At 36.9% G+C, this 16,350-nt stretch overlaps 1 protein-coding gene across 1 annotated transcript; it reads left to right on the forward strand.

The window, feature by feature from the left end:
• The first annotated feature begins 2,432 nt into the window (after positions 1-2,432).
• On the forward strand, positions 2,433-11,028 carry LOC148194930 (putative arabinosyltransferase ARAD1). Its single transcript, XM_088094436.1, has 3 exons — positions 2,433-3,551; positions 4,383-4,748; positions 10,342-11,028. Exons 1-3 carry the CDS (start codon positions 2,592-2,594, stop codon positions 10,516-10,518), a joined length of 1,503 nt encoding a protein of 500 aa, XP_087950562.1. The 5' UTR covers positions 2,433-2,591; the 3' UTR covers positions 10,519-11,028.
• The last annotated feature ends 5,322 nt before the right edge of the window (positions 11,029-16,350 follow it).

Consider the following 16,350-nt stretch of genomic DNA (forward strand, 5'->3'; position numbering starts at 1 on the left):
GTTGTATAATTTGCACCAATCAAATCCCTTTCGTTGAATTGGCATAAACGGAGTTAACTCCGTTGTGACGTGGCTATGAAATTTGAATTTTTTTTCTCTCTCCTCTGCTCTTCCTGCAACGATCAGCTTGACATGACATGGGAGCCATTTGTGACTTCCTTCTTGACATTGGCCTCTACCCCCGATTTTACCATCACTGTTTACTTTCTCTTCTTGTTCTTCCTTCTTTACTTCATCCCCAAATTTCCTTTGTTCCCTCCTCTCGATGGTAACCCTAATTTTCTTATCCTCGAAGTCCCTCTCCTCGCTTATCTCCCTCTCTTTGCGCTTGTGAGATTGCGAGGAGTGTCGCGGCTCCACCGAATCTTCCCTCTCCTCATCGCGTTTCACCTTCGACCTACTCTTTCTTTCTTAAACCTTATTCCTATCCTTATCTCTGTCCTTGCTTCCTTCTCTTTCATAAGCCCTATCCCTATCTCTATCCCTAGATTTAGGGTCACACCTATGATGCTTGTCTGATCGATATGGCGATGGTCGTTAGAGTCGCGAGGGTAGTGGTCATCGGAGTCGCGATGGCGTTCGGAGTGACGATCTCTACTTCTCTTTTCGGATTTGTCTTTGTCGTCCATTTCAGGGTTTGGATTGGAAGATGATTCTTCTCTGCTATTGTAAATGGGACTCCCATAAATTCTTTAAAACCCTTCTTCCCAAATACTTCAAACATAACAACTTCTCCAGCTTCGTTCGCTAGCTCAACACCTATGTCAAATTTTCCACATTCTCACCTTTGCTTCTGTCTCTCCTTAATTTTCTCTCACCCTACCCTTCTATTGTACCTCTCTGGCCTCTTCTCTCTCAAAAATACTGCTCACACTATGATACATCAAAATTCTTTTTTTAATAATTTTATGAATTAGGATCAAATATTCAAATCTATAAAATAACCTTTGATTTATATCAACTGACACCATTTATTCTTCCTAATTAATCTATGGAACGAAAGATTTGTAATTTGTATAAATTGAATATTTGATTAATAAATTATGATTTCATAATTTTACTATAACCATATTGATAAATTTCTTCCACATTTAATAATAGTTTAACTTTTAGTATGATTGCATATACATGTTCTATGTGAAGTAATTCGATTCATCTGTTTTTATATATAATATCATTATTGCGATGTAAACGGAGGATTTATGGTGTAACGGATACAACCTTCAGGAAGCTTGATTCAGACCATTGGAAGTTTCCAAGGAGGGAATATGCATTTGCTAAAGAACATAAGGAGGATGGGTAAGTATAACAGACTGCATCAGGGAGCTTTCAATATGATGAAGCCAGGCGTGAAGGCTGAAGTGGAGAAACTGAAGAAGGACGAGAACATTTTGAAGTTGGAAATTTTGAAACTGAGGCAGCAACAGGAGCATTCGCATGTTTAGCTCACTATGCTCAGTAGAGAGTTCGATGTGCAGAGATTGGTAAATTTAAAACCCTTAAAACGAGACATTGATAGAAGAGAAAGAAGAAGCTGATCATTGTAGGAAGAGCAAAAGATAGAGAAAAAAAAGATGAGTTTTCAAAGCCACGTCCCCACGGAGATAACTCTGTTTATGCCAATTTAACGGAAGGGACGTGATCAGTGCAAATTATACAATATGAGAATGCAATAGAGGCATTTTTAAAAGTGATACTAAACTAAAAAAATCCTCTAAATGTAGGGATCAAGTAAGCAATTAAACCTATTAAAATTTAAAAACTTAAAAAATCCAATTTCGTAATATTAAAATTAAAAAAACTTAAATATATTTAACGCAAGTATTATGAGTATTGAAAAAAAAGAAAGGTAAGTAATTACTTCCTATCACATTATTATCTATATTTAGACGTTTCTAAACCTTTAAAATAACCACTTAGATAAAAAAAGATATAATTAATTATTAAGTATTTAAGTATCATTGCTATCTCTTTTATTCTTATAGTTATAACATATATACTATTAGTTGGATGAGATATATCAAACTTATCTTTCATACTAGATATTGTGAACTATACTCAAATATAATAATTTCTCCAAATTTCTCGAAAGTTGGCGGGTAGAATAGAGACACCACCAAAATAAGCTAGAAATAATTTATAAACTATTTTCATAATTTCGTTCCAAAACTTCAACGATAGAAATAAAGATCTAGAAAAAAAAAATCATAAAAACAGAACCGCATAGACTAAAATAATTTTTTCCAAGATTATAACAATTAAAAAAAATGAATTATAGTACTGGAATTTGGAATTAAGCCAGGTGTTATTTAATTAATATTTATTTACTGGTGATAACACTTACTCTCCCCAACCCAATGATTTAAAAATCCAAGCCCTATGATCGATTGCAGGCTCCCCATCTTGTATCTGACTTCTCACGTTCCATATTTGATAAATAAATATATATAAAATATAAAAAAGGAGGAATCTGAATGTAGGGTTATGGAGTTATGTTGTGTAAACGCAGTGGTATGGGTGAGCACTAGAGGCTGTGTAATGAATGGTAGAATTGGATCCAATGGCATAGATGGATAAAGGTGGGCGTATAAATGGAAATTAGGCGTACATATAGCAGGTTGAAAAAACTGATCAGGATGCCGTACCAGAAAAACATGAACGAGGAAGGCAAAGCCAAAATCAGAAAACCCAAACCCAGTTTAATTTCATCTATCACCACCAATTCCCAGACACTCTTCTCCGCCATGGCGCGAAAACCTCTTCTTAAGCAAACCCTAGCTACGCTCTTCCTCCTCTTCGTCCTCTATGCAATCTTCAACGCCTTCTTCCACCCCACCTATTCCTCCGCCTTCGACTCCCCCTTCTCCTTCAACTCCGCCTCCTCCGTCCTCCTCGCTGCCAGCGGCGCTAAATTCCCCACCGTAAAAGTCTTCCTCTACGATCTCCCCAGCAGGTTCACCCACGGTGTCATCCGCCATCACGCCCTCGCGCGTGGTGCACACTTCTCCCAACAACCCGATGACGTCTCCTCCCTCAAGTACCCTGGCCACCAGCATATGGCCGAGTGGTACCTCTTTGCCGATCTCTCCCGAGCCGATTCCGAACGATCAGGCTCGCCCGTGGTTCGCGTCATGGATCCCGAGGAAGCCGATTTCTTCTTCGTGCCGTTCTTCTCGTCGCTGAGTCTGATCGTGAACCCGCCTCGACCTCCTGGCTCCGGTGCAAGTTTGGAGAAACCGATCTACAGCGACGAGGAGAATCAGGAGGCGCTGGTGGAGTGGCTTGAGGAGCAGGAGTATTGGAAGAGGAGCAACGGGAGGGACCACGTGCTCGTGGCTTCGGATCCGAATGCGATGTACCGGGTTATCGACCGGATAAAAAATTGTGTGCTGCTTGTCTCAGATTTCGGGCGGTTGCGACCCGACCAGGGATCGCTGGTGAAGGATGTTGTTGTACCCTACTCGCACCGCATCAAAACGTACCCTGGTGATGTTGGTGTCTCCGATCGCAAGACCTTGTTATTTTTCATGGGCAATCGGTATCGCAAAGAGGTATTGTCTTCTGCTCTGATCGGGACTTTGGATTTCAATTTTAAGATAATGAATTGTTTATGTGTAATTTGATATTCTATAGCTCTACCCCAATTTTTGAATTCGCTGTTGTCCAAGACATTGGGGGAGATTGTCAAAAGCACATTTTTTAAAATCTTGGTTCTACCTGGAACGGGAATAATTAATTTAGCTTGTACATTTAGAATCGATGGTGGAATTAACGTGGTGCTGTAGGGCAAATGAATTTGATCTAGTTGGGAGAGTTCGCGCTATGAACTTTTGAAAACGTCTTTTAGTTATGAATATAGTTTTAAGCAGCAAATGACGGATGCAATTCGATTTTAGTATTTTATTGATGTATTATCGGAGAGCCTCTTCTCGGGTGATCTTCGATTTACTTTTGTTTTTGTCTCGGGCCCTTTTAGGTTCATAGGCATTAAATTTTACTCTATTCTGACTGTTTGCAGAACCAGACTCCCTTTCGTTATTTGTTATTGAGTGTCTTAATCAATGCCTCAAACAGGATTTTCTTCGAAAGAAAGACAGTACCATAGGGATACCAAGCAAAATATAAATTATCATCTTTAAATTGTATGTATTCTTTGCTTGGGATAATGTTGTACATTTTGGGTGGTATTGTATTCTGTGTAGTATCAATAGCACTAAGTATCTTCATTAGGTTTCCCCATTTTATTTCATTTAAATGTTCCAGCATGATGCAGTAACACTGTTGTTTTCCTTGTATATGCTTAAATAACCCGAACATCACTGCTGATTTGGATGGTTTACTTTTCCTGTATTGAATTCTTGTTGCTCAAATCTGTTTCACAGGGAGGGAAAATCCGTGATATACTCTTTCAAATTCTTGAAAATGAGAAGGATGTCATAATAAAGCATGGAGCACAATCCAGAGAGAGTCGGCGGGCAGCTTCACAAGGAATGCATACATCAAAGTTCTGTTTACATCCTGCTGGAGATACTCCATCAGCCTGCCGACTGTTTGATGCTATAGTTAGCTTGTGCATCCCAGTCATTGTCAGTGATAGTATTGAGTTGCCTTTTGAAGATACTTTAGACTACAGAAAATTTGCCGTGTATGTAGAAACTACTTCTGCTATAAAGCCAGGATATTTGGTGTCAAAATTGAGAGCTCTGTCCAAACAAAAAATCTTAGAATACCAAAAGGAACTAAAGGAGGTTAGTAGTGCAGCATAATTTATTTTTGCTATGGTATTTTTGGGTGCCATTACTACATTCTTTCTTTCACTTCACCTGTTGCATTTTTTAATCCCTTGTAAAGTATGACAGAATCAGTACATAGAAGGATATTTGGTGGACTTTGATTGATATTGCAAATTATGGCTATTTCCTTATGTAAGGATACACAGAATTCTGTCAAAATCTGATGTTTTTATTTGTCTGCTTTATTTTCTGTTTTGACACTCTGTTAGTTTGTTAGCAGTATTATCTTTTCATTTCTGGTTTTTAGTATTTACAAATATTCTGTTATATAAGACCATGTATTCATGGTTACAAGGTTAAGGTGAATAGTATTTTTCATTCTTCAGTCACCTTTGTTTCTTTGAGTAGTAGAGTAGGTTTTCTAACATGGTATCAAGAGCGAGAGTTGTCTCTTTTATGGGTACTTGTCTTGCTTCCATTGTCTTGCTTCCATGGCGCCTTCACTCCTGTTCTTGTTTCCTATTCCATTTTGGAAAAACTCATTGATACTAATTTCTTCCTCTAGCAACAACAAGTGGAGCCTGTGATCAAAGCCCACAGCCTACATTGCTTTCTGGTTAACCCTCAGATTCTGTCCCAATTTCTTTCTATTTCGGGTGGTGATTTAGGGATTGAAAATCCTGAATATACACCACCTGGGAGACCTAGGATCAACTTCTCCTTTCGCGGTTTCAATCCTCCTTTCGAGGTTTCAATCCTCCTTTCGAGGTTTCAATCCTCCTTTCTTAGCTTGAATCATTGGTTAACACTCATTTCAAGTTTGGGAGAAGATACGTGCTCATTTCACTTCTCAAACCAAAGCTCGAGCACTCAGCTATGCATGGATACCATGAAGAAAGGTGAATGGTCAATCAATGAGTTCCTTTTACGCATCAAAGCATCGGTAGATTTTCTTCATTTGATTGGAGATTCTGTATCTGAATGCGAACAACTCAATGTTATCTTTGAAGAACTTCCGATTGAATGAGTCCTTCCTTTCTCTCATCAATAGTAAATTTAAACTTGTTCTCACTGGGCGAAGTTGAATCTCTCCTTGTTGCTCAAGAAGCATAGATTGCAAAGCATGATACTAACAATATTTCTCTGAATCTCACTCAAGCAAATTCTGAAACAGCTTTTGCTCCAAATGTTCAGCTTACTTAGATGGCTTCCGATTCTTCTTTGACTTTTCATCCCCCTTCCCATAGTGGTGGTTATTTTCAATGGGACCAAGGAAATTATGGACATCAAGGTGTGTTAGTCGTGGAAGTATTCAATGTCAAGTTTGCAACAAATATGGTCACACCACCACATCCCTTTGTTATCATCGCTTTAACCCCAACTATGCTGTTCAGCCCTACAATAATCCTTCTGCTCAAATCCAGTGCTGTAATATCCTTCATATCAGCCATCATTTCCTGGTATACCACCTCCAGGAGCATTTGCTCATTTTCCAGGCTATCAGCTTCCAGGGCCATCCACTATGTCATGTCCTCTCTTGCCTTCACCACCTGTTTTGCCTCCCTCTCAGGCCCATTACAGTACCACTGTACCAGCTTCACAACCCCATGCTTATATTGCTCAGTCCACACTGGTCTATCAGCATGCTCAACAATCTCAGAATTCATTTATTGACTCTGGTGCATCTCATCACATAACCACTGATTCTGTCAATCTTGAGAATCCAACACCTGCTCCAAGAGATGCTTGTGTCTTCCTTGGGAACTGACAAGGTTTTCCTATTCAGTATTTTGGCTCTGCAACTCTTTCTTCTCATAATCCTCTTGTTCCTTTGCACCTATTACCAACCTCTTGCATGTTCCCTCTGTTAATAAAACTCTTGTTAGTGTCAGTCGATTTGCTAGAGATAATAATGTGTATTTTGAATTTCATTCCACTGTTTGTTTTGTCAAGTCTCAAGTTGATAACTCTTTCCTGTTGTGTAATCTTGGTCTTGATGGTCTCTACCAGTTTCCTCATCTTCTGCTGCATGCCTCGAACGTGTCTCCACCAGTTTCCATTGTTTCTGTTGTTCACAAATCCCCCGTTCTTTCCACTGTACCAACACACAATTTCACTAGGTTTTCCCTGTCATAATAGACTAGGTCATCCTTCAGTTGCTGTTTTCCATAATGTTCTCTAACGCTGTAATATATCTCCACCAAATAAAACTACTGCAGATTTCTGTGTAGCATGTTGTACGGGAAAGTCTCACCAATTACCTTCTCACACTTCCTTAAGCTCTTATACTGCACCTTTACAACTAGTCTTTTGTGATCTTTGGGGTCCTTCGCATGTAAAATCTTCTATGGGTTATATTATGTTTCATTCATTGATGCCCATAGTAGATATACTTGGATTTATTTTTTAAAACAAAAATCTGACACCTTAAATGCTTTTAAACAATTTAAATCCTTTGCTGAACTTCAACTCAATCATAAGATTAAGCAAATTCAAACATATTGGGGTGGTGAATTTAGACCTTTCACTCAATATCTTAACTCATTGGGCACTCATCACTGTTTAATTTGTCCTCATACTCATCATAAAAAATGGTATTGTTGAATGTAAACATAGGCATATTGTTGAAATGAGTCTTACTCTTCTTTCTCAAGCATCTTTGCCTACAACTTTTTGGGACCATGGCTGTCACACTGCAACTTATATTTTTAACAGGCTTCCTCATTTCATCCCTTGTTGTACTCTCTTTAATAAAGATATCAATTACCATTTTTTCAAAATTTTTGGTTGTGCTTGTTATCCTCACACTTTACATTATAACACCAATAAACTACAGTTTAGGTCCACTGCCTGCACCTTTTTGGGGTATTCCCGTGTCACAAAGGGTACAACAAGTGTCTTGATTCCAATGGCAAAATCTTTATTTCTAAGGATGTTATCTTTGATTAACACTTTTTCCTTTGCCACTCAAACTCAGACTCCTTTACTGTCCTCTTCATCTTCCCACATTTTACCTCTTGGGATCATTCCTACTGTTGTTGACTGTCCCACTCAGCATGCAAATCCAGATTCTCCAGTTGTTGAATCATCCTCTGTCTCACATTCTTTACAGCCAGCACTTCCTTTATTCCCTCTGTTCAGTCTCCTACTGGGTCTTCTTCACAACCTGCATCGAGTTCAGTTCTTCCTCTATTAGACCCACCCATCCCATGCAAACCCGTTCAAAATTTGGTAGTGTCAAGCCTAGTCATTCTCCTACCTTACTTTTTACTGTTGCAGTCAAGCAAGCTTTCTCCTCTCCTCTTTGGAGACAAGCAATGCAATCTGAATATGATGCCTTAATAGCTAATGATATGTGGCATCTCACTTTTCTCCTCCTGGCCGGACTGCTATTGGCTGTAGATGAGTCTTTCTAATTAAAAGAGAACTCGAATGGTACTGTAAATAAGTACATAGCCCATTTAGTGGCCAAAACTTTTAATCAAAAGTTTGGGTGTGTGAAGAAGTGGACTTTAAGCCTAACTCAACCCTACAAAACCGGCTTATAAGGTGAGGTATAGACATCATCTCGAGCGTGAGACTAAACATTAATGAGTGGTTCGATAGCGGGTGAAACAATATGCCCAACAAACAACAAATATTGCTAGGATAGGCTCTAACCATAGCTCTGATATGATGTGAAAAAGTAGACTGACTGTAAGCCTAACTCATCCCTATAAAACCGGCTTATAAGGTGAGATTTACACCCACTTATATATTATAAATTGGCTCTAGTCGATGTGGGACTTCCAACAGGGTGTGACTATTTTGAAACTTTTTTACCCTGTTATAAAGCTTGTTACAGTCCACATCGTTCTTACTTTGGCTCTTACAAACCATTGGTCTATTCAATAGATTGATGTAAATAATGCCTTCCTCAATGCCATTCTTCATGAAGATGTTTACAAGACTCAACCTCCTGGTTTCTAGTCCACTGATTCCTCTCTTGTTTGCAAGCTTCAGCATTCTATGTATGGTCTCAAACAGCCCCTCCGATCTTGGTATGACAGGCTCACCTCTGCTTTGGTCAGTTTTGGGTTTGTGCAGAGTAAATGTGATCCTTCTCTATTAGTCCTTACCACTGCAGTAGACTGCCTTTATGTTCATATTTATGTTGTTGACATAATTCTCATGGGTTCCTCCACCACTCTGCTGAAATATTTAATTTCAAAATTACATGCTGTCTTTACTCTCAAACAACTTGGTGAGCTTGACTATTTTTTGGGTATTGAAGAAAAGCATCTCCCTGAAGTTCTTTGCTTCTCTCCCAAACTGAATTCATTCGTGATTTGCCTGAAAAGGCTGGCATGGCTGATGCTAATGGTACTTCTACTCCTGTTCAAGGTGGCTTAAAACTCAGTAGCAGTTTGGATTTGATTATTTTGATGATCCGATACTCTATAGGTCTAGTGTTGTTGGTGCATTGCAGTATATTACTATCACCAAACCTGAGATTGACTACTGACAGAACACTGGAAGGAAGTCAAAGATATACTACGCTATCTCAAGGGCACCATTTGTTATGGTCTGAAACCTTCAACCTGCTTCTAATTCTGCCCAGTACACCCTCACTGCACACTGTGATGCAGATTGGGCATCAGAGGTTGATGACAGAAGATCAACCTCTGGTGCTTGTATATTCTTTGGAAATAATCTGGTCTCCTAGTGGTCTAAGAGACAAACACCGGTTGCCTGTTCAACTGCTGAAGCGGAATATAGAAGCCTTGCAATTACTGCTTCTGAAATTTTGTTTCTGCAGTCTCTTCTAAAGGAGTTAAATATTCCCTGTCCTACAGCTATCATTTACTGCCACAACCAAAGCACTGTTGCCCTCCGTCATAACCCTGTGTTACACACTAGAACGAAGCACATGGAGCTGAATATCTTTATTCGGGAAAAAGTGCTGGATTCCTCCTTAGTTGTTACTCATATTCCTGCCCAGGATCAACTTGCTGATATATTGACAAAATCCCTTTCTCAAGCTCATTTCTCTTTTCTGCGTTCCAAACTAAGTTATTGATTATTTTCAATAACTTTGGGTTTGAGGGACTGTTAGGATGCACATAATTCTGTCAGAATCTGATGTTTTTATTTGTCTGCTTTATTTTCTGTTTTGACATTCTGTTAGTTTATTAGCAGTATTATCTTTTCATTTCTGAGTTTTAGTATTTACAAATATCTGTTATATAAGACCATGTATTCAGGGTTACAAGGTTAAGGTGAATAATGTTTTTCATTCTTCAGTGACCTCTGTTTTTCTGAGTAGTAGAGTAGGTTTTCTAACACCTTATCTTATCCTGATTCTATCTCCTTTATTATTTTTGTGTATTCATATACAGTGATGTTGTATTGATCGGAAGACAAGTTCCCTCATTATGGTTATTTAACTCAGGAGTTAATTAGTAATTATTCATCAGTAAGAGGGTGCTAATTTCTCATTGTTTTCATGTTATGGTACTTATACCTTTGATGTGCAAAGTTTGATTAAGAGCATTAATTCTAGATTGATTATATTTTGAAGATTTCCCCTTGTTACACAAGGCTTTAATTTAGTTTAAACTTGTTTCAGGTTAAGCGATACTTCGAATATGAAGAACCCAACGGGACAGTTAATGAGATCTGGCGCCAAGTTACAAAAAAACTTCCCTTGATTAAATTGATGATTAACCGTGAGAAAAGGCTTTTTGGAAGGGAGTCGGTGTGCTCTTGCGTATGCACAAACCAGACTGCGGTTAGAACCCTATAGCACTTGTCCTTCTATCATGTTTGGCATTCCGTGAAATCAGTGGTCAGTTTTGTCAGGACGTTCCGAGGTGATGAGGACACATTTGAATGAGCGATAATGATGGTTGTAAATATGGTTTCTCTCATTTCGCATATGGGTGACTTGACGAAACTTGATAATCTCAGTCTACTCAACAACTTGTCCACCAGGGAATGCTTATGAGATATACAACAGAAAGTTATATCTGCAATTATCATTATCCATTACATTAAAAGTCCTTTCATGTAGTGTGGGGTTTGACTCAAGTACGATATGTCGAGTCTTCTGTGCATAGATTGTCACCTGATATGTACTGCGAGTATACCCAACAAGTTCTGTTGTAGATTCCAGTATGCCCCTTTTAAGTTTAAGCGTTCAGATTTAGAGTAGGAAGGAAAATTAACATTATAGCGTGATTGAACTGTACAGGATGAGAATAAAGGCATTATTATTCTTTTGCATCATAATATAGTCTCTTTCTTGGTTTGATTATGTACCAGTAGCACTAGTGCTGTTGCATCGTTTACTGACGTGGGGACTCGTAGAGGTTTATTATGTAATTAGGGGGGAATTTATGACAATGGTGCAATTTTAAATGGACTTTACCGAAATGGATCAGATTTAAACGAAATATTTATACATGTAAGTCTTGTTTGAAAAATGGCTTCATATTTCAATGTAAGATTTTGAATTTTGGTTTGACAAGCACTTCAAATTGAAGAATTTGTGTTTCAATGCCTGACTTTGGATCCGACTTTTCTGTTTTTAATGTGAACGAGAATATTTATTGAAGTCCTTCAACTTTATGTAGACAGTATCCCACCATGACTTTGGCTTCCAATAACAATCTCATTGTTAATTTCCTCACTTTTGTCACTAAAAGATGCAAATTAGTCACCCTAACCCTGGCCGACAGCCAACAAATCTGTGTTAGTTTAACTTTATTTAAATAGATTTTTTCAAATCCAAATTCATATTTTTGAATTTTAAATTCAATGTACCTAATTGGATTTAGATTTGATTATTTTTTGGATTTTGAAAATTTAAAATTTAAATAATTACTATTGAACTAAGGCGATTGAAGATCAAGTTGAGTCAAAGTGGTTTGAGTCTAAGGTTGAGTTAAGTCGATCTAAAACAAAGGTTGAGCTAAATTGATTCAAGTAGAAACGAGTTGGTCTAACTTGAAGAATCAAGATGAGTTGACATGAATTAAAGGTCGAAATAAGTCAACCTAGATCGATGATCTAAAGTGTTTACTTAGGTCAAAGGTTGAAGGAAGTCAGTTTTGTTTGAGATAAAGCTGACTGCTTCGACCAAAAGTTAATGTAAGTTGACCTAAGTGAATATATGGACTTAAGTCATCACGAATGAACCTAGGGTCGATCCGAGTTAGTCAAGTTGAAGAATTAAGTTGAGTTAGAAAGATATCAAAAGAGTTCGTGACAAGTCAACCTGGGTCGAAGAATGGAGTTGAGTTGGCCAGGGACGAAGAACTAAGTTGAGTTAGCATAATGAAAATCGTGAGTTGATTGAAGGTTAAGCTGAGTTGGCCTAAACTAAAGGTTGATCTATGATGGGTCAAGCCTAGACAGGTCGAGTCGTAGATCAAGTTGAGATTGCTCTAACCAAAGATCGAGATGAGTTAACTTGGATTAAAGATCAAATTGAGTTGATCCCATATAAGTATCGAGATGAGTCAACTTAAGTGAAAGAATCAAGACAAGTTCTCTTGGTTGAAGGTTAAGTCAAGTTGACCCAGGTCGCAGAATTGAGATTAGTTAGCTTGACATGAAATTTGACATGAGTAGGTCTAGGTTAAAGGTTGAGTTGAGTTAGATAAGGCCGAAAAATCGAGACGAGTTGGCATAATATGAAGATCGAGATGAGTCAAATCTAGGTCAAAGAATTTGAGTCCAATTTGCCTTAGTCGAAGTTCGACCCTAGTTGGCCTTGTTCGATTTAAGTTGGCTTAGCCTAATATAAAGGTCGAGATTTGGCAGGCCAAATAAAGAATTGAGCTGAGTTTGATAGATATGAAAGTTGAGATGAGTCGATCTAGACCAAAGATCGAGATTAGTTAGCTCGAGTCGAAGCTTTAGTCGAATCGGTCCTAACCGAAGGTTAAGTTAAGCTGACTTGTGCCGAAGGCTAAGCAAAGTTTATCGAGGTCAAAGGTTGAGCTGAGTCAGTCACAATTGAAAGCCTAGTCAAGGGAGATTTCACCGAAGGTCAAACCGAATCAGGCTTAGATCAAAGGTCATGACAACTCAACCCATGTTAGAGGTTGTGATAACTTAGCTCATGCCAAAGTTTGAGACAAGTCAATCCTATTAGTCAAATATATTTCATTAGTCTCACTAAATTTAATTTAATTGATAAAATTAATTTAATTTAAATTTATTAATTTTCTTTATGGATATAGTTGCCCTTGACTTCCAATCCAACCATTAGAGTCCTTTTTTCTTTATTATATAAAGCACCACAAACACATACCTAAAGAAAAACGTAGTCATTGTAGGAAAAGAAAAAGCCAAAAAAATGGAGACCATGAGACAAATTAATTGTTCCTCCATTTTCTTATTAGCTAGTTATATTAATAGTAGGATACTTACGATACTCTAACCCTTTTACAAAAAAATATATACAAAGTTTATCCTCTACTTATCAACAATTTTTTCTAAATCTATATTTTAAGGCAAAACCTATGGATTTCCACGTTACTTTTACCAAAATACAACTCCCTCACATCTAAAATGTACTCAATGAATCTGTCACAAACTCTATATAAAGTAAATTAACACTATTGATTTTGAGTCATTGAATATGCATTGTTCCATGTGTCCTGTTGAGAGGTTGTTACCCAATTCACGTATCCTAAGTACCAATCTTAATCAGTCACCTTGTAACACTTGCTATACTTTACCACTTTTGTATTTGCTAGTAATGATCTGATACCTGCATTTGATGTATAACCATATACACATTTGTGGAATGTAATTTTCATTGTAATCCCTAACAAATAGTCTCAGCACCATCAAAGCTTACTCAAAGCATGAGAACTCAATAAAGTATCGCATATTAATAATAGCCTTAGGTATAAAATTGTAGTGATTTTTTAGGCATATAAATAAGGAAAATAAAATGTACATCGTTGGGATAGTGTAATCCTCAATTGATTACCATTGTCACAAAGATTTTAAGCATATAAAAGGACATTACCAATCAGAGAATGAAAATGATAATTTGGGTTTTTAATGTTTCATCCATAGCCATGTATTTAGTTGTGCCATGCTAAATATTTCTTCTATGTCTATTTTGCCTAGTCTGAAAATAACCTTATTTCCATGATTCCATATGGTCCATGTGATTGCTATCCATAAACTCTTCCATATTTTATAGTGTTTCTTATTTATATGTATTAAATTTAAGTGCTTAAAATGGGTTTTAGGTTTGATGTAGTTTACTAAACTAGCTCCCACCTAGCTATCACATAAATTTGAACCCACTGTGCTATTGTGCACCAGAAGAATAGATGTTGCACATTTTCATTTTGTCCATAACATAACTCACACATGCTATTACTATAATCGCTCTCCTGCTTATTAACTTATCCTTTGTTGGTACCTTATCAAGTAACACTCACCACCCAAAGTATTGTGCATAAGGTAAAGCCTACACACTCCAAAATTATTTGAATAATGTCTCGTTCTCCTCAATTAGGTTATGTTGCAGAGTGTTATATTCAAAGCTGATAGAAAATAATCCCACCTCATTAAATTTTCAAACACATTTGTCCTCTCTTCCTCTCCTAATGGTGGACATAAATAAGTTTATAAAACTAATGTTCTTGACATTTTTTCCACATAAATCTTTCTCTCCTCCATATTAGTTTCCACTCCCAAGATCCATCTCTCAATTTCCCAACCCGATATATCAATTTTTTCGTAGAAATTGAGATTAAGTATAGTCTTAGGAACCTATCCCTGAAAGGTATATCTCACACCCATTTGTCTTCCCAAAATTTTACAATGTTCCCTCTCCCTACCCTCTAAATTAGACTATTGTCAAACTAGTTATAAAGAGCCCCCTAGCCACATATGATGCATATATCTTTCCACCACCACAACCCTTCTGTTGTTGAGTTTTGCAGTCTTATTTTTCTCCATGAGCTACATTTAGATACATCCTTCTGCAATCCTTGTTCTTATGTTCCTATCCTCCCATTTGCCAACAGATGTGCATTGAACTTTCATATTTCTCCTATGTCCAACCCATCATCTTCCTTTGATTTAATCATATTTCCCATTTGATACAAGTTATCTTCTTATCCCCTATCCCCTCATCCCACAAAAAATTTCTTTATATTTCTATTATTATTTTGTGTCCCTTTTTGTGCTAAAGAAATACAAGTAGAATAATTATAGAGATGAAAGACCGACTTAGTTAGCACTAGTACGTATAGCGTCACATGTTCAACGTCCAATCTTTGAATAACCAACGTTAAAAATGACCGGTGACATTGTTGTAAATAAATTCAATATCTTAGACGTTTGTTAGCACCACAATTTGACGTTATTTAGCTAATAACGTCTAACATATAACGTCCACTTAGGCAACAATAGACGTCCATACCAGAATAAATGAATATGAAATGCTCCTTTGTTTCCCTACAGTTTCCCTTTAAATAAAGTTTCAGATCCTTTGAAAAACCCTACACCTCCATTCATTAAACTTTTCTTTTTTATAGAGCTTTCATATCCAACAATCATTTTGTTAACTTTTTTTTCTTTGAATTTCTATTAACTTCTTCAAGTTCACAAAACCAAGACATTTCTTTGTCATTGATTCATCATTATGAAAAGTTTTTGTAAAGCTTGAAGGTATGATAGAAATCCAAAGAAAAAAGTTAACAAATTTGGATTTCATTTTTTGCCTATGTTTTATTCTAAGGTATTTTTGTTGGTTGGTTTTGTTTTATTTTTGACCCTAGGTTTGAAAAAATGGATTTCTTTTTTAAATCCTCTAAGGTATATGATGTCGGCTTATGCCAAAATTTGACATCATAATATATATTGACGTTGGCTAGTTCCATCATTCGACGTCATTTTGTATATATGATGATTCATTTTTCAAGGTTCCTGAAGTTGTTTTTCACATAATTAATCATTTTTTCATGAAATCTGATCGTAAAAATAACTCTAGGAAAACTTAAAGAATGAATAATCCAAATATGATAAACATTTAGACTGTATTAGATCAAATTATGCAATAGTACTGATATTTCTTAACCATGTTTTGAACCATGGTTTAAGTTTTCAGAAAGGTTCCCTTTCAATAAGATTTCATCACATTTGTATCCCCAAAACACATTTTATCGTCTTCGGATTTGAAAGTGCACCTTCATTGATACATAAATGAGTCCTTATCATGATTGCGCACTTTCAAATCCAAGAGAGAAAATTGCTATTTGAAGAAGACAAATGCTCTGAAATTTGAAGGAAAGAAAGATCTCCACGAAAACATAAAAATGGATCCAACATATTTTCAATAATGAAACAGTTCTAAACCAAAGTTTTGTTTTCCATTAAAGAAGATGCGTAGAATCTTAAGTGACACTTTGATGGAAGAAAGTGTAATAATCTTCTTCAACACCCAGTTGATTCCCTACGATGGAAGAAGATTGATGCAACATTTCCAAAATTTAGTGTAGAGCCAAGAAACTTAAGACTTGCACTTGCTACCAGTGATATGAATCATTTTAGCAACTTAAGCAGTAAACATAGTTCATGGCCAATTTTGTTGATGATTTAC

This window comes from Vigna umbellata, chromosome 7, assembly GCF_029865625.1.
Source record: "Vigna umbellata cultivar VRB3 chromosome 7, Vumbellata_1.0, whole genome shotgun sequence".
Taxonomy (NCBI): domain Eukaryota; kingdom Viridiplantae; phylum Streptophyta; class Magnoliopsida; order Fabales; family Fabaceae; genus Vigna; species Vigna umbellata.

Excerpts from the sequence above, each read along its gene's own strand:
- LOC148194930 (XM_088094436.1), top strand. The coding sequence starts at position 2,592 with ATGGAAATTAGGCGTACATATAGCAGGTTGAAAAAACTGATCAGGATG. Across the intron at positions 3,552-4,382 it reads GCAATCGGTATCGCAAAGAG|GGAGGGAAAATCCGTGATAT; the intron begins GTATTGTCTTCT and ends TCTGTTTCACAG. Across the intron at positions 4,749-10,341 it reads ACCAAAAGGAACTAAAGGAG|GTTAAGCGATACTTCGAATA; the intron begins GTTAGTAGTGCA and ends AACTTGTTTCAG.